At 39.1% G+C, this 24,723-nt stretch overlaps 2 protein-coding genes and 1 pseudogene across 2 annotated transcripts; 1 reads left to right on the plus strand and 2 right to left on the minus strand.

Moving 5' to 3' along the window:
• Positions 1-352: 352 nt before the first annotated feature.
• LOC144370777 (olfactory receptor 7D4-like) lies at positions 353-1,326 on the plus strand (annotated as a pseudogene).
• Positions 1,327-8,636: 7,310 nt separating this feature from the next.
• LOC144369582 (olfactory receptor 7E178-like) lies at positions 8,637-9,884 on the minus strand. Its single transcript, XM_078029803.1, has one exon. The coding sequence runs from the start codon at positions 9,867-9,869 to the stop codon at positions 8,982-8,984; it is 888 nt and encodes a 295-aa protein (XP_077885929.1). The 5' UTR covers positions 9,870-9,884; the 3' UTR covers positions 8,637-8,981.
• A 4,860-nt stretch (positions 9,885-14,744) lies between these two features.
• Positions 14,745-18,136, minus strand: LOC144369587 (olfactory receptor 7E24-like). Its single transcript, XM_078029807.1, has one exon. It carries the CDS (start codon positions 18,075-18,077, stop codon positions 17,190-17,192), a length of 888 nt encoding a protein of 295 aa, XP_077885933.1. The 5' UTR covers positions 18,078-18,136; the 3' UTR covers positions 14,745-17,189.
• Positions 18,137-24,723: the final 6,587 nt, after the last annotated feature.

Raw genomic sequence — 24,723 nt, forward strand, 5'->3', positions numbered from 1 at the left:
ATGTTGCTTATATTACATACCTAATTAATCTTTATTTTAGAGGTTTTACAATGAACAGTTTGGAGACAATCAAGAAAAATTGGAGGCATATCTTTATTATAGAATAATAATATCAAATAAAAATTAGTTTATATCAATAAATTTAAATCTGAGAATTAAAACAAGTGAATCAATGATACAAAAAAAGAAAAAATGTGCTATGTTTAAGGAATTGTGGATGATTATATACATTTAAAAGTGAAATGGACTACCACTTGGCTGAGGGAAATAGTCATTTTCAGGATTCAATAGAAGTGAAGGATGTTCATCCAAGATGATGCTGTAAGAGGTGCCTGGTGGTTATTTTTTGGACATGTTTTGCTTCCTTTCCCAGCAGATACATCAGCTGCATGGAAGCAGAAAAACACACAATACTAACACAGTCTTCCTCCTGTGCATTTCAGAGGACCCAGACCTGCAGCCCCTCCTCTTTGGCCTGTTCCTGTCCATGTACCTGGTCACAGTGCTTGGGAACCTGCTCATCATCCTGGCTGTCAGCACTGACTCCCACCGCCACACCCCCATGTACTTCTTCCTCTCCAACCTGTCCTTGGCTGACATTGGTTTCACATCTACCAAATCCCACAGATGCTGTTGAACATTCACAGACAGAGCAAAGAGATTTCCTACTTAGAATTCCTCACTCAAGTATTTTTTTATGATTTTTGTTGGAATGGATAATATGCTACTGACTGTCATGGCCTATGACCGCTTTGTGGCCATCTGCCACCCACTGAAATACACAGTCATCATGAACCCTTGGCTCTGTGTCCTCATGGCTCTGATGTCTTGGACCATCATGTTCTGGTTCTCCCTGATTCATATTCTACTGTTGAAGCAATTGACCTTCTCCATGGGCACTGAAATCCCTCCTTTCTTCTGAGAAGTGCCTCGGCCTTTCAAGGTGGCCAACTCTGATGCCCTCATTGGTATCATCGTTATGTATGTTTCAACTGCCCTGATGGTTGTATTTCCTGTCACTGGGATCCTCTATTCCTACTCTCAGATTGTCTCCTCCTTATTGAGGATGTCCTCCTCTGTGAGCAAGTCTAAGGCCTTCTCCACCTGTGGATCTCACCTCTGTGTGGTCTCCTTGTGTTTTATGGAACAGGGCTTGTGAAATACCTCAATTCTTCTGGGACCCATTCTTCCCAAAGAACCATGATGGCCTCCGTGATGTACACTGTGGTCACAACCATGCTGAACCCCTTCATCTACAGCCTGAGGAACAGGGATGTGAAGGGGGCCCTGGGGAGACTCCTCAGCAGAGCAGCCTGTTGTCCTTGATGGATCCCTGACCTCAGAACTCAGGAGATATTTTAGGCCCTGAGACAAACGCACTGAATTTCAATTTCTAGCTCTTTTCCTCCTCTAAATGACGTGCTTAATTTCTTATACTCCCCAAACAATTATAAGCTCATGAAAAAAAATACTCAACACTATTAGTGAGGAAGATGTAAATCAAAGCCGAAATGAGATGCAACTTCACACCCAATTTTTTAAAAAAAAGACAATAAAAATTGTTGGCAAGGACACAGAGAATTGGAACTTTCAGACCAATCCAGTGGGAATGTAAAATGGTGTCGCCATTTTGGGAACAGAATTTTCAGTTCCTCAAATAGTTCATCACATGGTTATCATATGAGTCAGTAATTTAAATCCTTGGTATATATCCAGGAAAACTGAAAACATTCACACATAAATATCCACACAAATGTTTATTGTATCATTTTTCGTAACTTCCCAGATCTAGGAAAGCCAAAATATCCATCAACTGATGAGAGGATAACTTAAGGTGATAAACATGAAAACAAATGTCATATTTATATATGCCAAAATATAGATGAGTCTTAAAAACATTATGTTAAATGATAGAAGGCAGACAAAAAAATGACCACATATTACATGATTCAATTTTTTGAGATTATGAAAATATTCTGGAATTAGGTAGTGGTGATGGCTGCACAACCATGTTAATATGTTCAAAAGTACTTCATTTTATACTTTACAAGAGTGAATTTGGGTTGTGTGAATTCTAGTTCAAAAATAATTCAAAAATTAAAGTAATATTGTTGTTAAAAGAAAAGTTTGTTTCATAGAATTATATTCACTACTCTTCTGCTTCTGAATTCATAGTCAATGAAATAAATTTGTTCCTGCCTAAAGAAAAAAATAACCGAATGTCTGTTTTTATGTTTGTAAATTTGCCAGGTGCGATGGCACATGCCTATAATCCCAGCGACTCAGGAGGCTGAGGCAGGAGGATCATGAATTCAAAGCCAGCCTCACCAAAAGCGAGGTGCTAAGCGACTCAATGAGACCATCTCAAAATAAAATACAAAATAGGGCTGAGGATGTTGCTCAGTGGTCGAATGCCCCTGAGTTCAAGCCCTGGAACCCCCCAAAAATATAAATTTGTAAATTCATTTAATGAATCAGGTAAATAGGGATTGTATTACAATGATACTATTCTCATTTTTGCAATTCAGATTTATGTCTCTAATGAGAACTTCCTATTTTTATTTCCGTGCCCCTTTCTTGTGATTTGGGATTTTATGTGTTGATAATTTAAGGGTTTTTTTTTAAAAAAAAAATATAGATAAGAATTCAACTCCGGTGTTTTGTCAAAGTGACATATGTTGGTACAGTGTAAAATACTATCTTCACACAGTTGTTGGTAACTTTCAACTCCTTCGAATATTCCAAAGTTTCCAACAAGCATAGAGTCAAGGGGTTGCTAAGGTTGCAGTCATCTCATGGCTATAAATCCCACACTTTTTCTGCATTCCCTATCCTAATCAAACCAACTTTTTGGTCATGGGGAGGATTTAGGTCCTTCCTGATGGCAAAAGGCCTCCCTCAGTTCCTCACCATGAGGGGCCCTGGGGACAGCTCACAAAACAGCAGGTGGCTTCTGTTGATGTAAGCAAATAGGTGACAGAGCAGCAAAGGGCCAGGCCTACCCAACTATCAAGACATTGGTCTCAAAGCTGCAGGATGTCCTCAAAACCTCCCAATAAGCTGAAGTTGTTTTGTTCCCAAATATAGCAAGTGCACCAGGGGCTTCTGATTTCAGCTCAAAAAGAAAATGTTTCTCTCTCTCCAGAATATATTGCAAAGTTTTGTGTAAGTCTGTGTTGTCACCTAGTGAAGTCATTAACTAAATGTACTTTTGTCCAGTCATTTTTGACGTTGATAGCACCAGTTGTTCAAAATTTATGATCCTTGGAAAATATCCACACCCCATTCATGAGAGCCTTGTGGCTCAGAGAGACAAATTTAGACATTGATTCATAATTAATTGGTATAATAAACCTGAATATGTGTGTGGATAAATGTAGAAGTAAATTTGGCAAGACCATGTAACCAAACAACAAGCATATAAAGCAGAACTAGATAGAGAGATGCTTGGTATTGTGAACTTTTAATACATGTGGGTGGTAGCAAATTTTTAATATTACACTGCAGTCATTTCATAATGAGTTGATGGGATCAGACATTAGGATCCCTACCATAGTGTTGGGTAAAGGAAATGCTGAATAAAACCTAAAAGACCTATGTTTGTGCAGTGAACGAATCCTTTCCTCTCTGCTTTTTCTAATTTTCTAACACATAATGAATGTCCTTAATGAAAACAAAAAGACCCTAACATTTGACCTTTTCTATATGTGCATGATAAATTTCTATCCTCACTTTTTTACCCTTTATTATTTGTAGAATTATTCAAATCCCACCATTGTTCTATGATTCTTTATCTTGCAAATACTATTTAAGAAATCTAGGTCTTTTATATAGTCCTTATAAAACATAAACTTTACATTTAATTTCTAAGAAATGTTTAGAGATCTCTTAAAAAAGTTATTCCCTCCAGTGAAGGAAGAGGCTACTGGATGTGTGAATGTCAAATTGTCTTTGCTTTGCCTTATGGGACAGTGAATAATTTCTCCAATGCACATGAAAGTTAGAACCTGTGCAAAAGGCAAGTAGTACTCTTTTCTTTTCAAAGCCTCGAAGTCTAGCAGAGCAAAGGCAGAGATAAGGTGCATTTCTATGTTGCAAATTGTTACATGTACCGTTCACCATCTGCATCATTCAAGTTTCTCATGATAAAAATAATCAATGGGATAATCATTTGAGTAACTGGATAGATGGAGAGATTAAGAGAAAGGTGATAGAAGATAGATATACAAACTGCATGTGGGATAATCTTTGCACTGACTATGGTAGATTTTGAATATATAAGTAAATTATGTTTATTATCTGTCTTGATCTGGTCAAGAGATCATTGTATAAACATGTGTCCTTAGGATGAAGTGCTACTGAAATTCAAATAAATTTAAATGCATTACACTAAGTAGATGATAATGATGATTATCATTATTTAATAGATTCCTAAAAGGTATGTATTATCTGTTTCATCCTAGAGTTGCTTCAGCAAAGTACCATTAAAATGAAGAATCTGAGGCCAGGAGAGCACAAACATGTGTCCCAGTCCACTCAGCTAGTACTTTTCAATTGTGCTAAACACAGTGGTAAACACCTGTCATCCCAGCAACTCAGGAAACTGAGGCAGGGGGATTGCAGGTTCAAAGTCAGCCTCAGCAACTTAGCAAGATCCTGTTTCAAATAAAACAAAAAGAGAACTTAAAAGGGCTAAGGGTGTAGCTCAGTGGCAGAGAGCCCCTAGATTCATTCCCAGTACCACAAAAATAATTATTTTTCAGGTGAATTTTCTACCTCCCCCATTTGATAAGATTATTGTGTCAGATAAGAGTTCCTTTATGTTGTGAATCATGAGAAGGGAAGACAGAGCAATGAATGAATGTTCAAGAAATGATTTAGGGTCTTCCTCTGTTCAGGAGCAAGTTCAAGTGTATTCACTCCATTCAATATTTCCTTTAAAAAAGAAATCCATATTTTTTTAAAATTTCCATGTTCATTGTGGTAAAAAACAATAATTTTTTTTAAAAAATGTGCCATTTGAACTGGAGAATATCATCTTAAATGAAATAAACCACTTTAACCATTTCTAAGCCCGCAGATTGGCGGCATTAGTTACACTGGCATTTTTGTACAACCACCACTATCTCCATATCCAGAAGATTTTCCCCTCCCCAAATAAAACTTTGCACTCATTTGAAAAACTATCATCCTCCTCACCAACCATCAACCGTGATTCTACCTTGAAACATCATAAGGACTCAGAGCCATTAAACTTAAAGTGTTAACAAGAGGGCACTATTTATAAGCTATGTGTTCAGTTTTGCTACTTTTTCCAATTCACATTCCAGAGGATGTCACAGGTACTGAGCTTAGACCATCCTTCTCTGAGTCTCTTCTAGGCACTAGCAATGTCCCTGTTTCTAAGGCTGTGGATGAGGAGAGTTAGCATAGGGGTGGTCACAGTGTCTAACAATGAGAACTCCTCACTGGGAGAATGGAGCACAGCTGATCCAAGGCATTGTCCAAGGCCTGTTCCATAAAATAATCAAACAGCTGCCAGTTGAGAGCAAAAGGTAGAAAACACTTCAGACTTCCCACCTGATGAATTTCCAAATGGTGGTAATGGTTTTTTAGTAAGAGGAATGGACTCCCAAGATAAGGGAAAAGCAAACATGGCACCAATGAGTCCCAGCACTATGCTATTGTTAGTAGTATGAGAACAGGCACGAAGGACACAGTGAGGAGGGTGAAGGAAGAAATCACCAATTTCCACCTCTAGGAAGCAGACAAGTTGCAAGGCCAGCAAATGCTTTAGCTGAATCCTAGAGTCTAACAAAGATGATGCCCAACTAAGAGACCACAGAGGCAGGGTCCATGATACTGGTTAGTACAGTGGCCTCTTTCCACTCTTATGAGCAGGTTCCCACATCATGACCAGGAAAGGACCTAAGAGGACACACTGCAATTCCTGGATCATCTGAGAGTTCCATGAGGTGGAACTCTACATGCATGTTAGTTTTCTGCTTTTGTGTTTATAGGACACCTTTGAGTAGAAAAGAAGGTAGGATAAAGGAAACAGCAAGCAAGCACTCAGGACTGTATACGTGTTTACTCTAAGCATTCACAGTTGAGTACCCAGACCTGAGGCCCACACACCTTCAACAACATCTCACAGTTGTGACAAACTCCATCTTCTTTGAAATCTTCCATTATTGATTTCTATATTTCTGTACATTGTTTTTAGAAAATAAGTATTGAATCCAGGATCTTCTACATACTAGGCAAGCACTCTAACACTGGAGTACAGACACAGCCCTTTTAATACTAAGTACATCCACGATGTCTCAATAAGTTGCAGAGTCTAGGCTTGAATTTGTGATGCTCCTGCTTTAAACTCCTTACTCATTAGGATTCCTGACATGCGCCATTCTGCCCAGCCTACTTTAGGGACTCTAAACAAAAGAGCATTGGAAGGCCAAGAACACTAGATATAACAGGCTCATGATCACAGTGATGTGCAGCCTGCCCCAGGGGTGTGGGAGATGAAATCACAGCATAAGAAATAGCTTTCTAAGTTTTAGAAATAGAATCCATTTTAATTAAAGAAGAGCAATAAGCAATTTAGTGTGCTGTATTATTTTCTAAGATAATGGTCTGGATTCTTTCAATGAAGGATATATATTAACATTGTATAAGAGCCAGCACTTCATAATCTGATGATGACATTACCAATGAATATTCATTATCAGAACACATTGTTCAGTGCCAGTGTTCTTCCAGGAGTTCCAAAACTCTGAGGTTATTGATCTGCCTGTAAGGATAGAAGTAGTCAGCCAAATGCTGTTTGTCTTTTAATAATCATTAAATCATGCACATACACAAGAATGAGGTCCTAATTAGAACAAAATACATTCCCTGCTTGCATAGGTATATCAAAGTGGATTCTACTCTCATGTGTAACTAAAAAGAAACAATATAAATGAATAAATAAATAAATAAAATCTTTCAAAATTCTGTTTTCTTCCTTGCCTTAGTTAGACTTCAAATGTTGGGAAATGTGGTTTAGTTTATAGCACATAATGAACGGCATCACCGACCAGATATGTATTAGTATAAACTGGGCCTGTCCATGATTAAATAATAATGAAGTGGTTAAAACCAATTTTTGAGTCTTTTTTAAAATCCAGTTTCTGTGGTAAAAACCCTACAAATACAAAGCTCTTTGTATTTTCTGTGGTAAAAACCCTACAAATACAAAGTGCTCTGCCAGAGGGCTCCAGTGTTTCTGTTACAGTTGAGAAATTTAGCACCATGGATGCCCTCAGAGACAAGGTTTAATCCCAATGTTTTTATGCTATTGCATAGATTTTCACAACAATTTCTAAACTGATGAATGGATTGTAATTCTCTGATTTCAGTTATGTGGAGGAAACTCAGGTAGTTACTATGTCAGATTTCACAATACTACAGTTGGGATAAAATATGAAAGACAACAGTACAGAAACTATTGCAAATACAGGAAAATGGTGATAATAATTATCTAACTTACAAGGCTGTGATAAGAATTTTTTAACTTTTAAATTTCTTCTTTTAAAATTAAAATGTGGACGCCTATTTATTCTGATATATTTATATATTTGAATATGTAAATTTAAAAATATTTAGATTCCCTGGCATCAAACCAAAACCAATTTAATCAGATTATCTGCCTATGAAATTCTTGGTGGTGGCTTATGTTTTGGTTTTTTATTTTATGTATATACCAGGGTTTGAACCCACGGTGTTAAACCAGTGAACCACATGACTTGCCCTGTCTCAAAATAAAAAATGAAAAAGGGCTAGTGATGTGGTTCACTGGTTTAACACTGTGGGTTCAAACCCTGATATAGTTGCTAAGGACCATGCTAAGCTGCTCAGGCTGGCTTTGAACTTGAGATTCTCCTACCTTGGACTAAGAAGCCAGTGGGATTATAGGTGTGCACCTCCACACCAAGTTGGGTGGTCTTTTCTTATATCAGGATTGGGAATCTTGGCATTAGAATATATCCTGCCATTCAGAAATCATAAAATAACATTACCTGTTACTCCTATAAATAAAACTAACAATTTGAAAATTTAAAACTTAGTAACATCATTTACTAATATTTCCTTTATAACTACAACTGAATCTAGGTTGAAATATTCACATTGAACTTTGACTTCTTGATAACTCTGCATAATTCCATTCTCCTGCAGAGCTCTCACCGAAACCAAATAGTGGCATGAATTTTGCAGGTAGATTTTGCTCTCTACATTGGCATAACAGTATTGACTTTTACATGCATAAACACTTTTCTCAAGAAATTACAAAAAAGAACCTAAACCTCATCTAAGTCATCAAGAACACAAAACTTACTACCTTGAAATGTAGTACTTGACAGCAACAAGTGTTTTTCAGCATATCTGTGTAAGACAAACATTTGTTTCTAATGCTTTAACAGATGCATAGAAGTACCTAGAGAGATGTCATTAAACTTGTAAGTTCATTATTATGGCAATATATTCAAAATTCTTATGCCTCTCTCCATTTTGCACAACTGAGAATTACTATATAATATATGGGTGTAGGTTTGTTGGTTGACTTCCACAATTCAAGAATTTTCACTATTGCTATTACACTCCTATATTTATTGTTGCAAAAACAATAAATTGAGGTTTTAAAAATTCATAATTTTCACCATTCTGAAGTATGTAGATCAGCAGTCTTAATCACATGGATGTGGCTATGACACAATCACTTTCACTTAACTTTAAAATTTTCCATTTTTCTAAGCTGATACTTTGTTCCAAATGTGAGAAATTTCCAGACATACATTCCCCACACTAGCCAGAGTCATTCCACTAAAATGTGAGAAACTAAAGCCATTAATATTACTAAAGAGGCAGATTAACAGAACTTGATATTTCATTTTAATGTCTTTTCCTATGTACATCGCAACTGGACCCCACAAGGGATGAGATTAGACCGTCCTGCTGTGCAGCCTCCTCAGGGCACCTTTAATTCTCCTGTTCCTCAGGCTGTAGATGAAGGGGTTCAGCATGGGGGTGACCACAGTGTACACTACGGAGGCCACTGCACCCTTCCTGGGAGAATGTGATGCAGCTGACTCAAGGTACACGCCAAAGCCTGTCCCTAAAAATAAGCCAACAACTGCCAGGTGAGACCCACAGGTGGAGAAGGCTTTGTACCTCCCCCCTGAGGATGGGATCCTCAGAATGGAGGAAACAATTTTATAGTAAGAGAAAAAGATCCCTGAGATGGGGAAAAGGCCATAAAATGCTCCCAGAATATACTGGACAATGTTATTAGAGAAGGTGTCAGAACAGGAGAGATTCAGAAGTTGAGAAGGGTCACAGAAGAAACTGGAAATTTCCACACTCTTGAAGTTAGTAATTTTTAAGATCATCAAAATAACTATCTGGGAGTCCAAAAGGCTGAACAAAAATGACACCAAAATTAAGAAGCCACAGAGACGAGGGTTCATCATGACCAAATAGTGCAGGGGGTGACAGATGGCTACAAACCGGTCATAGGCCATCACAGTCAGAATCATGTAATCCATACAGACAAAAATGGTAAAAGTAGACATCTGTGTCAGGCAGCCCACATAGGAGATGGCTCTTCTGTGAGTCTGAATGTTCATGAGCATCTTTGGGACCGTGGTGGAGATTGAACAGATATCAGACCAGGATAGGTTGGAGAGGAAGAAGTACATGGGGGAGTGCAGGTGGGAGTCAGAGCTGATGGCCAGGATGATGAGTAGGTTCCCAAGCACTGTGACCAAGTACATGCACAGGAACAGTCCAAAGAGGACTGGCTGCAGGTCTGGATCTTCTGAGAGTCCCATGAGATAGAACCCTGAAACATGTGTTAAGTTTTGTGCTTCTGTGCTGCTTGGACACCTTTTGAAAAAGCAAAGAGTATAAGAAAAAAAGAAACCCATCAGCAGGCACCCCTCACTCTGTGTGCATTCAAATTCAGGTATTCACTGGGAAGCTGCTCACAATGGAGATCCACATGCTCTCAGTAGTTCTCAGGAGTGCAATACCCAGTCCTGCTCAATCTTTCACTGTTGCTCTCTCCATCATTCACCCCGCTTTCCACACCCTCTTTGGAGACATTAAACTGAGAAAACTTAGAAACCCAGGAGCAGAGGAAAGAAGAAGTTCATGATCACAATAAAATATAGCCTACTGTTTAAGATAAAATTCAGGAAAAAATAATAATAACTTTTCTACTGAGAAAAAGCAATCGTCATTAAAGCACAGTTATGAATCTTGAACAGCATGCTTTTTTACCAATGCCCTTGCCCATGCCCTTGCCCTTGCTCCAAGCTTTGGCCCATGCCCTTGGCCCATACCCTGGGCTCAGGCCCCTGTAGTTTGGGGAAAATAAACAAGTGCAGGGAAAAGTGGTGCAAAATTATGCAGCTCCACCTTGGCTCCCCTCCTGTCCAGGACCTGATACAGCCCTTCTATAACATTGGACACCCTTCCCAAAACAGGGCTGCCTCTCACTCTCAAGACAGGCCATGTTAACCCTTGCATGTGTACCTGCCTTTGTAAATAAACCTCTGTCCATGCCTCTGTCCAGCTCCTGCTGAAATCCTTCTCCATCACATATGGCAAGAACCCCACTTGTCTGGAGTTGAGCTCCCCCTCTGCCCTGGGAACCCCTTGGACTCATCTCCAGAAACATCTTTTCTCCTATGACATTAGTATCTTTACCTGATTCCAATCTTCTGCAAATCTGTCTCCCAAACAACCTACTTCATGAGATGGGGAGGTGTGATTTTCTGTCGATGTTTCTATGTCAATATTAATTTATGTTCCCATAAATGTTTCCATTAAAAATTACTTAAAGAGCATCTAAATCTCATCTAAGTAGTGTACAACACAATACCTATTGCCCCAGAAATGCACCATTTACATTAACTGAGGTGCTAATTCCATTTGTGAAGAACATTCCTCTACTTCAAAGACTTCATCCTACACAAAGCATTTCCTGAAGAAAGGACATCTTTGATCCAGTAAGATTTTCAATATGACAATCATTTCAAAAATTCTGTTCCTGTATCCATATCACACAAGTAAGAAATTCTCTATAACCTATTGGAACATTGAATGTCCAAGTTTACTACATCAAAGCTACTTATATTTAACAAATTTAGAAAATCATAATTATAGTTATACTCAGTAGTTGGGTTCATTTTTTCCATATCATTATTGTATTATAGTTGTACATAATGGTGAGATTTATTGTTTCATATTGATACATGCACACAATGTAAGGATTTAATTTGTCCAGTATCGTTCCCTAGTATTTCTTCTTTGCCTCCCATGCCCCTCTCCACCAGTCCCTTTTCTCTGCCATATTGATCTCCCTTTGATTTTTTAAGAGCATTATAGTTATGCCTAGTAGTTGTGTTTATCCCAATATAATCATATGCCCATGGAACTTGATTTATTCCATTTCAATCCCCATTCTCTCCCCTAATCCCCCCTTACTGACTCCCCCACTCTCCTCCCCCTCCTGTACTGATCTTCCTTTGGCTTATTTATTTGTTATGATTTATTGGTGCTTTCTATGTATACATCAGATGGAAGTCACTGTGGTATAGTCATATACCAGAAGTAAGAAGTCCATTAATCCAAAATAATTTTGTTCGGTTTGGGGAAGAAAGATGAGGTGAATTCAATGTTGAAGAGATATATTTTTTATGTCTCCCTGTGCCAAGACAAAAATGGACCCCAGTGAGCAAGACAGACAGAGACATTCAGCCAAATACACAGTGAATACAGATGGAGATTCAAAAACAAAATATCCCATCCAGAAATAGAAAAATGTAAACTTTGAGTAGGGGATAATTATTAGAGTGGCATGAAGATTAACATAATCATTACTAACAGCAGCAATATCTAGATCTTATTTGCCTACAACTTATTCAAATGTCCCATATTATTCCCTAAGACCAAGTATCTATCTAATCCTTAGTCACTGCAATTGTAGCAGAAAAATCAACTCAGATAACAAGGCTGAATCCACACATTAGTGACTTGCTCTAATTCACAGAGACAAGAAGTGGGACTGACAGGCTCTGAAATCCATCCACTACATGATTTTACTCTCTCCCACCCCATATAATGATTCCTGCCTAGATCCTGAGGCCTTAACTACAGCTAAATATCAGGTGTACATTTGAACTCTTTCCAGTTTTATGAGTAAGAATAAAATCAAGACCCAATATTAGATTTGCTGTGAAATAGAGAGGGCTATTTTCAAGCATGGAGGAGCATGTGGTGAGCTCCAAGGAGGTTCTGGAGGGGGCCAAGGAGTGTGTCTTCTGCTGAATTATCATCAGCCTCCCCTACTGTGACCTCTCCTGTGACCTGTGGCTGTTCTTCCATAGTGTATTCAGCAAGCGCCCCCCACTGCTCTGCCCTGTGATTCCCCAGGAATCTCACAGGAAGAGCATCATGGGCAAGGCTCTCTTTCTGCAGGAAAGGGACGAGGAATGGCTAGTGGGCTTGCTGATGGGACAGCCTGCCATGATTCTCCCATGATGCCCTGCATCCACGGTCTGACAGCCCAATGCAACCAGGCTGCTGTCTCCTAGCAAACAAGAACAAGTTGCATACATATAAAGTTCTCTTTTACTGTAAGATAATAATAAATGAGGTGTGCATTATCAGAGTAGGACACTCAAGAAGTGAGACAGATAACACAAAATCTGTTCCTCAGCTCTGAGCCTGGGAAGCCCTGAGCATCAGTTCATGATGCTCTGGCTTATGTCCTCCCCTCATCATCCTTATCAAGACCACCACAGGTCTTTCCTAGAGCTTAGGAAATGTAGTTGAAGGACAAATTTTGCTGTCATAGGTGATATTTTTATAGAAAATAAAAACAGCATGGGTGGAGAGCACATTTTAAATAAGATATACGACAGCACAGAAAAGTATTTTTAAAAAAATCATAAATACCATACATGAAACTTGACCTCCTGAAATCCCCCCATGTGGAAACTCCAACTTTGATGTTTGTTCTTCTGATGCAGAAGCAATACTTGTAATTCTAAGGCTCCCAGTGCACTTACAGGGTTATGCTGCTTCTCTGCTGGGTAATGATAAGGACTGCACATGCCAAGACCCACCCATACCTGGTGCCCAACAAAGGCTCAGACTCTGTGCCCAACATTCCCAGGAATATGCTGTCAGCTGGGAGCTTCGTGATGCAGAACCACAGCAGGGAGACAGAATCACGCAGCTCACTGAACAAGAACTATCAGCAAAAGGGCTGCAGGCACAGGCTGATTGTGGACTAGCATATGACCATGGAAGCTCTATGCACAGAGCTCATAATTAGACTAATTGGTCCATGCAGTGCCCATCTCTAAGGACTTCCCAACATTAATGCAGAATGATGAAGAAGAAAAATTGAGGATCCACTTAAGATTTGGACTCTAGCTGTAATTAGGAAGAAACTTGCATAATCAATTACTTCTTTCATTTTATGTTTTTTAAATACTTCTGTTTTTTTCTTTTTTTTAATTTGTTCTAACTGGTTATACATAAAATCAGAATGCATTTCAATTAATTCATTGTACACGAACATAACACAACTTCTCATTTCTCTAGCTGTACAAGATGCAGAATCACACAACTCATGCAATCATACATGTACATAGGGTAATAATGTCCATCTCATTCCTCCATTCTTCCCACCCTCCTCCCATTACTGCACTATGCCTAGTCCAAAGTTACTCCATTTTCCCCTACTCACCACCCACTATGGATTAGCTTCTGCATATCAGAGAAAGCATTTGGCCTTTGGTTTTTTTGATATTGGCTTATTTCATTAGCATAATATTCCCAAGCTCTCCATTAGGCTGACTAATATTTCACTGTGTATATGCCACATTTTCTTTATCCACTCATCTGTTGAAGGACATCTAGGTTGGTTCCATAGTTTAGCTATAGTGAATTGAGCTGCTATAAACATTGATGTGGCTGTGTCTCTGTAGTATGCTGATTTCAGGTCCTTTGGGTATAGACCAGGGAGTGGGACAAGTAGGTCAAATGGTAGTTCCATACCATAAACTTAACACCAAAAAACAAATAACTCAATCAATAAATGGTCTAAGGAACTGAACAGACACTTCACAGAAGATATACAATTGATCAACAAATATATGAAAAAATATTCAACATTTCTAGCAATTAGAGAAATGCAAATCAAAAGTACTCTAAGATTTCATCTCACTCTGGTAAGAATGGCAATTATCAAGAGCCATGTGCCTCACATCCACACAGCATTTCAAATAAGGCTTCAGTTATTCAATATGAATACCTAGCCCAAGTTACATGAAATTTCTCATTTATGTTCTCTAAAATGAAATTATGTGATACTTATGCCGTGGAAAGACTTTGCACATGAAGTCAAAGAATCTACAAATAGAGGATGTGGGGGGAAAGGCTCACTCATACATTGCTGATGGGACTGCAAATTGGTGCCACCACTCTGGAAAGCAGTATGGAGATTTCTTAGAAAACTTGGAACCACTTCTCTGTTTGTTTTTTTTTAAGTTCCATTTTTATTAGGTTAAAATATAAATAAGAAAAATTACTATTGATCCATAATAAGTATACACTTGAGTTACATTTATTTGTTCATTAAGTTTTCTTTAATTAAACATTCAGTTTTTTGAAAAACAGTGGGTCTACTGCCCAGAAGGATTGTCAAAGGACTCTGCAACATTGAAATGATGTGAAACTCTGAAGTGTGTCTCAGACCAAGCTCTGAGGGTCTTTCACTTCCCTCTGTTCCTGCTTTGCGTTTCCTAGGTTCATGAACATCTCTGCCATTGATGTTGAGTAATTGAATGTTGCAGATGCTGTTGAGAGGAAGTATGGGGCTTCTGTGTTCATGCCACAGACACAAACATGAGGTGCTCAATATCATCTCCTGCTCATAGGGACATTTTTTAGTAGACTGAAGGTACAGAAATGAGAGCACCACTGTGTAGAAACCCCGCTTGAGCATGTCCAGGACCTGTGAATGCAGCAAAGTTCTATTCAATGTTTAACAATATAGTTTTCATTTTTATCTCTCTGTGCCTAACATGGTAGAGGCTCTGGGAAATCAGAAATGAGAAAGAGAAGGTTTTCACTCCACATGCAGTATATACATATGAAAGGGGAATAAGAAGTTGTACCATTACAGAAATATGAAAACAATAATAGGTCACAGGATAATTGATTTTAATAATAAAGATTGGCATTTCTATATTTATAATAACTAATTTTCTTTTGCCCATATGTTACAACTTCATCACATATCAATCACACAGGAAGAAATAATTTCTGCTTAATCTAGGTTCAATGATGTTGTATCAACTAGAAATCATCTTTGAGGACATTGATGAGTATCGTAGACACTAGCACCTGCACTTTGCTCAAGGTAGGATGAGTCCAGCCAACAGCAGCCAAAGTTAAATTGTGAGTCTCTGGGTCTGAGGCAATAATCTTTTTCAATTTTTTCAACAATTAGAAAGTTTTCAGCAGAATAAAGAGGTCTTAGTTAGAGAAGCATCTCTGGTACATTCTTAAACCTTTAAAGTCCCTGAGTAGTAATGAAATCCAGACCTACTTTGCTCCTATTTGATGAAGAGGGTTAATTATAATATGCAGGTGGATGTGGCAGCTTCAGGTGTGTCCTGGAGTTGGAGATACAGGGGGGATGTTCTGGATTACTTGTGCCAACTTGACCTTAGATTTTGTCTAATCCCAAAGGAAGTGCACAAGAAAATTGGTCCCATCTTGGAGTGACAGGAAATGGAAACACATCATTGTTTTGTGGAGGGGACAACCTGTCAGCAATGGCTTCCCCAAATGCCATGTGCCTCAAATCCACACAGCATTTCAAACATGGCTTCAGTAATTCAATCTGAATACCTAGCCCAAGTTACATAAACACCTAAGCTCATTTCTGTTCTCTAAAATAAAATTGGGTGATACTTATGCTGTGGGAAGACATTGCGTGTGAATTCAAACAATCTATAGATAGTTTACATAGCTTAGCAACTGGCATTCAGAATCCCCAACAAAAGATCATCCTCATCTTCATTTACATCCTCATCATCACCTTCACAGACCATCTGGAGTGTTGAGGGCACAGTTTAAAGGGATGCATTTTCTCCCCTTGTGGATGACAGTGTGTGGCAGGAAGAGTCAGGGGGCAGTTAAAGAGGACTTTCCATGAGCTTTCTGTTGCACTCATCACAACAAAGCACATGAACTCACAGTACCATCCCTGACAATGTGCACCACGTTCTCCCATCTGGGTAGACAAAGTGATGAGGAAGAAATAATGCTATGCAATACCCTTCCTCCACCCTTCCCTTCCACAGCAGATCCTGATTCACACTGGGTCTCTGCTGACTTAGAACTAAGGAGGGAAGCTCCAAAGCCCCCACCTCCCTGGTTCCCAGTGTCCTGACTTTAGCCTCTGGGTATCAACACACGCTCAGTTAGGTGCTTCCTGATACAGACAACCACAGCAGGAAGAGGTGCATAATGGCGCCCACTTCACTGGGGTCCTCAAGCTGAAGGGCTGGAGGCACAGGCTGGTTGTTGACTACTGGGTGACGTTGGTGGCTCAGTGCATAAGGATCCTAGTTTACCAAGTAGCTAAAGCATATCAGAAACTCTTAAGAGCTTCCTAATATTAATGATGGAGAAGAGGAGAAGAAAATGAACATCTATCAATGTTTATCAGTTTATCTCTATTAAGGAAGAGGCTCTTCTCTACCATAAATTTTTCATTTCTTTAAAAAAAAACTTTTTAGCTTTATATTACTATTGTTGCAGTAAATTGAAGTTAAAAAACTTTCCTTCTAACCATTCTCAAGTATCATTGATCACATAGATTTTTTTTAAATATTCATCATCACTATCTCAAAAATCTTTCATTATTTCAAAGTGATAATTTGTTCCAAATATGAAGAACTCCCAAACATTCCTCCCCATCACTGGCTGCAGGCATTACACTTACATCATGTGTGGTATTAAACCCATCAATGTTTCTGAAGAGGCAGATTAACCCAACTTGATAATTAGTTATAATGAATTTTCCAACACACATCACAACTGGACACCACAGGGTCTGAGATTTAGGCCATCCTGCTGGGCAGCCTCCTCAGGGCACCTTTAATGTCCTTGTTCCTCAGGCTGTAGATGAAGGGGTTCAGCATGGGGGTGACCACAGTGTACATCACGGAGGCCATTGTACCCTTCCTGGGAGAATGTGATGCAGCTGACCCAAGGTACACTCCAAAGCCTGTCCCTATAAATAAGCCAACAACTGCCAGGTGAGACCCACAGGTGGAGAAGGCTTTGTACTTCCCACCTGAGGATGGAATCCTCAGAATGGAGGAAATAATTTTATAGTAAGAGAAAAGGATCCCTGAGATGGGGAAAAGGCCATAAAATGCTCCCAGAAAATATTTGACAATGTTATTAGAGAAGGTGTCAGAACAGGAGAGATTCAGAAGTTGAGAAGGGTCACAAAAGAAACTGGAAATTTCCACACTCTTGAAGTTGGTTATTTTTAAGATCATTGAATTGTGCAACTGTGATTCCAAAAGGCTTAATAAAAAGGATACCAAAATTAAGAAGCCACATAGGTGAGGGTTCATAATGACCAGGTAATTCAGGGGGTAACAGATGGCTACAAAGCGATCATAGGCCATCACACTCAGAAGCATATAATCCATACATGCAAAAATGCCAAAAATAGACATCTGTGTCAGACAGCCCACATAGGAGATGACTCTGTTGTGAGTTTGGATGTTCACAATCATCTTTGGGACCGTGGTGGAGATGAAACCAATGTCAGCCAAGGACAGGTTGGAGAGGAAGAAGTACATGGGGGTGTGGAGGTGGGAGTCAGAGCTGACAGCCAGGATGATGAGCAGGTTCCCAAGCACCGTGACCAGGTACATGGACAGGAACAGTCCAAAGAGGATGGGCTGCAGGTTTGGATCCTTTGAGAGTTGCATCAGATAGAATTCTGATATGTGAGTTATATTTTGTGCTTTTGTGTTGCTTGGACACCTTTTGAAAAGCAAAGAGTATAAGAAAAAAAAAGAAAACCATCAGCAGGCTCCACTCGCTCTGCATGCATTTGGATTCAGGTATTCACTAGGAAGCTGCTCACACTGGAAATCCACAGGCCCTCAACATAGGTCTCAGTCCTGAGACACCCAGACTTGCACGCTCTTTCACTGTTGCTACCTACATCATTCATCCCTCTCTCCACACCCTATTTCAGGCATCTAACTGATCAATATTAAAACCCCAGGAGCAGAAAGAATAAGTTTATGTTTGCAGGAAATTATAGCCTACCATTTAATGGGAAATTCAGGAAGAGTAATGTTTTTTATTAAGAAAAAATAACGTTCATAAACGTTTATTAAGAACCAGCTCAATTTACTTTGTTTTGTTCTAACAAGTTGAGGGTAATGAGTCTCAATCAGAAGCATGGTCATGAGCCATTTATCTTCAAAGTGTCTCATCATTTTTTTTTCTCATTGCCCTCCTCTGCAGATTAAAGCTTGCTCTTTTTAAAGGTATGTAATATAATGAAAATTTCCTTGTCTTTGGCACATTTCAAAATCAATAAATATTACTGAGCTAAGTGCACAAAATCAATAGTAACCCTGATCACAAATGTGGCTGAAAGAGATAATATTAAAAACATAAATGATAAAAAATACTTCAAATAGTTTGATTTTATACTGGTTTATTTGTATGAAACCATACAATTTCAGCAGAATAGCTGGCATGTAGAAGAGCTCTTCACTGTTTTTCTTTCCTTGATTCTGTCCTCCAGCTGACCTGTTAAAACTGCTCCATGGTTTTGTGATCTCAGTCCATCAAGTTTGCAGTTTAAGATTTCATCACCAAAAAAAGGACCAAAGCTCAGCTCTTATTTCCAACATATTTATTTCTACTTTGTGGACTCTGGTCAGGCATTCCTGATATGCAGATTGTAATCCTCTCACTTATGCTATGTGAATGTAACATGGGTTCATTATTTGTCTCTTCTTGCTGTGATTTAATTTGTCTAAATTTGGGGTAATGATTACCTATCTTGGGTTCTGGTTATAAGAAATTATTTTAAAAATCTTTCCAATTGCCTAACTAGTGGTTTTGTCTCAGTTAAGGTTAATATTCATCTTTGGATATTTTAGATTATCCACATACTGTGAAATCAGACCAACACCAGTTTAATCAGGATATCTGCATGTGAAATCCTAGGTGGTTTTTTTCTTACACCAGAGTTGGAAACCACTGTCTGACAGTATCCTGGCACTTAGAAAAAGCTACATGAATATTAGATTCTCATATTTCAATAACATCCACTACCTGTATTAAAATACAGGTATTTGACAATACTTGTCTCAGGACTAACTCTGTATAGAGAGACTTGAACAATTACCTCAGAAATTTGAGTTCTTAGTGAGCTCGGGATTTAGGATAAAGAGAGAGAAATATTGAATCTGAAAGAAAACATCCAATATTCACTGTGAGATGTAGAAAGTACAGTTATAAATCTTGAACAACACGTTCTTGGCCCATGCCCTTGGCTCATGCCCCTGTGATATGGGGGAAATAAATAAGTGCAGGGGAAACTGGTGCAAAACTGGAGCTCCACCCTGGCTCCACCTCCTGTCCAGGACCTGATGCAGCCCTTTTTATAAACATTGTACACCCTGCCCCAAACAGGGCTGCCTCTCACTCTCAAGATAGCCCACATCCTCCCTTGCATGTGTACCTGCCTTCATAAGTAAACCTCTGTCCACGCCTCTGTCCAGCTCCTGCTGAAATCCTTCTCCATCACATATGACAAGAACTCCACTTTGTGGACTCTCTGGTCAGGCATTCAGGTATTCACTAGGAAGCTGGAACTTCACTAGGTCAGAGCTGAGCTCCCCCTCTGCCCTGGGGACTCCCTGGACCCATCTCCAGAAGTATCTCTTCCCCTGTGACGTTACTATCTCTGCCTGATTCCACTCTCCCACAAACCTGTCTCCCAAACACACCTACTTCATGAAATGGGGAGGTGTGATTTTCTGTTGATGTTTCTATGTCAATATTAATTTATGTTCCCATAAAGGTTTTTATTAAAAATTACATAAAGAGCACCTAAATGATATCTAAGTAGTGCACAATACAATACCTATTGCCCCAGAAATGCACTGTTTACATTAACTTGAGGTGCTAATTCCATTTGTGAAGATCATTCGTCTACTTCAAAGATTTCATCCTACACAAAGTATTTCGTGAAGAAAACACATCATTTAACCAGTAAGATATGGCAATCATTTCAAAATTGTTGTTCATCTCTCCATATAACACAAATAAGAATTTCTACTAAATATATCATCAGAGGATGTGTGTATGGTTTCCAAAGAACAATGCATGTCCAAATTTACTTTTTAAGAGCTACGTTTACTTACCAATTTTAAAAAGTAATTATTATAGTTACACTTAATAGTTGGATTTGATTTTTTCCATGTTATTATGAGTGCATGATAGTTGTACATAATGGTGGCATTTATTGTTACATATGCATACATGAACTCAATATAATGTTATAATTTGAGATGCATCATTCCCTAGTGCTTTCCTTTTCCTTGCATCCTCCCTCCCCCAGTCCCTTTCCTCCACCATATTGATCTCCCCTTGATTTTTAAAGAGCATTATAATTACATATATTAGTTGTGTTTATCCCAATATAATCATATGCCCATGAAGGGGAACCAGATGTGTAGAATCAAAAGGGTCTTGGCATGCATACTGGGCTGCTTATCAAATGGCCAAATGTGTCACAAGTTTACTGTGTTAAGTTTCCTTTTTCTCCAATAGACCAAAATATAGCAATCTTTAAGGATCAGAGAGAGAACATGGGAGTTTCCCATAGAAAAAGTTTCCCTAGAAGCTGCTGGGACAGTCCCTCAGTCCTTTACTTTACTTACAGGCACAGCTCCTCTGCTTCATCACAAGACAAAACCACAAGGTCCTAGTTCTCCAGAAGTCATTTCTTAATAACTCACCAGCCCCCTGGCATACTTAGGATAGAAGGGGGTTGCCTGGAGTGTCAGAGCTGCCCAAGAAGACTAGGGTGGGGGCAGCTGTGGGATCCCAGGTACATTACCAGTTTGTTTCCAAAGCTTCATCTTGTCCCAATACCAATTCAACATTACAAAGAGGGCTTTGAGAAAAGGGAAAAATAAGGATTATTGTTTTGCTATCAAAGGAGAAACACGGAGGAATCTTGTCCTAGAGACTGTGATTCTCACCTATATCTTCATCTTAATATGTGTCATCAAAACACTGCTGACCATGACATATTCTCTGCATAATGACTCCTGAAGAAATCTTATCTGGTTTATAGGATATTTCCATGTTGCTCAGGTAGAAGAGAAAGTGCTTGCATTTGAGTTATAAGAGCAACACTTGATGTCACAGCCCTGCCAGTGTGTGCACAGTGTGTGAGAATCACTCCACTTCTCCTGGCTCCAACTGCTTAAGGAGAGAGGGAGAACAACACCCAGCTCCAAAACATGTGCAGCACCAAAGGGGAATTCAGAACTTGATAACTGATTGGTCATTGTCACTTTAAATTAAAAGATGTATGATTAGGGAAATGCCAACAGTATTGAGGAAAGAAATTGAAAACAGACCCCAGAGGCTCCACAGTGGGAAACTCTGATATGTGCCTCAGTAGAGGGCTAGGGTTTCAGGGTATCCCCAGGTTCTACCACATTTTGCTATTTTTTTACTTTAGAAAATCTATGCCACGAGTGCTCAAATTTGACTAAGTTAGAGGTAATTAAATAAAAATGAAGGGTTCCTATGTCCATGACAAGGACATAGAATGATAGTGATTAACTTGCCATGATTTTCATGGGGCATTGCTTCAAAGAATGAAAGTACAGATTGGAAGCAAGAAGTCCATGAATCCAAATTAATTTTGGCCATTTTGGGGAAGAAAGATCAGGTGAATTCAATGGGGAACACATCTGTTTTACATGCCTCCCTGTGCCAAGACAAGCATGGGCCTCAGCGAGTCACAAATAGAAAGAGGGACACCTTCCCAAATATACAGCAGAGATGTGTGGAGCATCAAAATAAAAATACCCAATCCAGAAATAGAGACATTGTAACTTTGAGTAGGGGATGAATTATTTGAGTTGCATGAGGATTGACCTAATCACTACTAACAGTAACAATAATATCTAGATCTTATTTTGCTCAGAAATTTTTCAAAAACTCCTCATTATTCCTGTAAGAGCACGATGTATCTATTTCATCCTTAGTCAATGCAGTTGTATCAAACAAAAACCAACTTAGATATCAATGCTGAATCCAGACCTAGTGACTTTCTCCTTCACAGACACAATAAGTGGGACTGAAAGACTCTAAGACCCATCTGCTGTGTGTTTTTGTTTTCTTCCACCCAACATAAAGTTCTCTACCTATGTCCTAAGATTTTAAATATCAGGTACACAGTTAAGTTCTTTCCAGTGACATAAGAATAAAATAAAATAAAGACATAATATTAAGTTTGTTTTAAGATTAGAGGGTTGTTTTCAAGCATGAAAGTTCATATGATAAGGTCCAAGGAGGTCATGGAAGGGGCCCAATAGCATGATCTGTGCTGAATGATCATCATCCTCCCCTACTGTGACCTCTCCTGTGACCTGTGGTTGTTCTTCCATAGTGCATACAGCAGGCACCCGTCCTGCTCTGCCCTTGATCACCAGGAATCCAGCAAGAAACTGCACCATGGGAAAGGCTCTCTTTCTGCAGTGACAGGGAAGAGGAATGGGACAGGATTCTCCTGTGGTACCCTGTGTCCACGGTCTGGCAGCTCAGTGCAACCAGGCTGCAGTCTTTCCTATCTAACAACAAGAACAAGTAGCATAATTATAAAGTTTCTTCTTTACTGTAAAATAATAATAAATGGATCATGCATTTTCAGAATGCGACAATGCATAAGAAATGAAACTGATGATAGGGAACACGTTACTGACTCCTGAGCCTGGGAAGCTCTGAGCATCAGTCCCTGGTGCTCTGGTTTCTGGCATTGTCCTCCTCATCCTTATCACCACCAGAGTCTTCATGGTGCTTAGGAAATCTTTTTTCTATTCATTCTTTCTGTTTCTTTTTTCTTTTTTGGCACCAGAAATTGAACTCAGGGGTGCCTAGCCACAGGACCATAGCCTTAGCTCTTTTCATTTTTTGAGACAGGAGCTCCCTACATTAATTAGGGCCTTGCTAAGTTGCTGAGGTTGGCCTTGAACTTGCAAACCTCTGCCTCAGCCTCCCAACCCACCGGGATTACATACACACACTGCTGCACCAGACTAGTGAACACTTCTGAGGACACATTTTGAACCCTATGGGAAACAGAACCAATGTGAATGAAGAGCACATTTTAAATAAGATATCTAATACCCTAGTAAAAATTAAAACATAAACTTTTCAAACATGATGCATGAAAATTTACATACTAAAAACTCCCATTTGGATACACAAACTGTGATGTTTGTCCTTCTGATAGAGGAACAATAATTTCCATCTTTCTTCCAGGGTCCCAAGGCTCCATCTGCACCTACTGGGTTATACTGCTTCTCTGCTGGCTCATGACAAAGAAGTGCACATGCCAAGACCCACCCATACCTGGTGCCCAGCAAAGGCTCAGACTCTGTGCCCAGCATTCCCATGAACATGCTGTCAGCTGGGAGCTTCCTGATGCAGAACCACAGCAGGAGACACAGCCACGCAGCTCACTGGACAAGAACCATCCACTGAAGGGCTGCAGGCACAGGCTGACTGTGGACTAATATAGGACCTTGGAAGCTCAATACACAGAGCTCACAATTAGACTAATTGGTCCACTCAATGCCCATCTCTAAGGACTTCCCAATATTAATGCAAGAAGACGAAGAACAGAAAATGAAGGTCCACTTAAGATTTGGACTCTAGCTATAATTGGGAGGGACTTTGTGTACTCAATTTACTGCTCTCACTTCTGTGTTTTAAAGATAATCAGATTTTAATGTCTATTCTCAATACAAATATGCAATATAAATATAAATCACAAAACATTGCTATTTGAACCTAATGAGCATATGCTTCAGTTACATTTATTTGGCCATTTTTTTAATGAAGCATTCAGTCATTTAAAAAATAGTGGTTCTCCTGCTCAGGACAGTTGTCAAAGGACTCTGCAGGATTGGAATGATGAGAAACTCTAAAGTGTGTCTCAGAACAAGCTCTAGGGTCTCCTCTCACGCCCCTCTGTTCCTATGTTATTTTTCCTAGGCTCATGGACTTGTCTGCCATTGTTCTTGAGTAACTGAAGTTTGTAGATGCTGTTAAGGAGAAGTATAGGACTCATGTTTCAGTGACCAGACACAAACAAGACCTGTTAGAAAGTGAAAATCAGCAAAGGGAGGATGTACACTAAAGGGACATTCAACCAAAGGAGAAACTAATTCAAATTAAAAACCAGAAATAAATCAAAATGAGAGGGAATACAAAACATATCACAATAATAACCTTGGATGTCAACAGCCTAAACTCATCAATCAAAAAACATAGATTGGCAGATTGGATTAAAAAGCAAGACTC

The sequence above is a fragment of the Ictidomys tridecemlineatus genome, chromosome 2, assembly GCF_052094955.1.
Source record: "Ictidomys tridecemlineatus isolate mIctTri1 chromosome 2, mIctTri1.hap1, whole genome shotgun sequence".
Lineage (NCBI taxonomy): Eukaryota > Metazoa > Chordata > Mammalia > Rodentia > Sciuridae > Ictidomys > Ictidomys tridecemlineatus.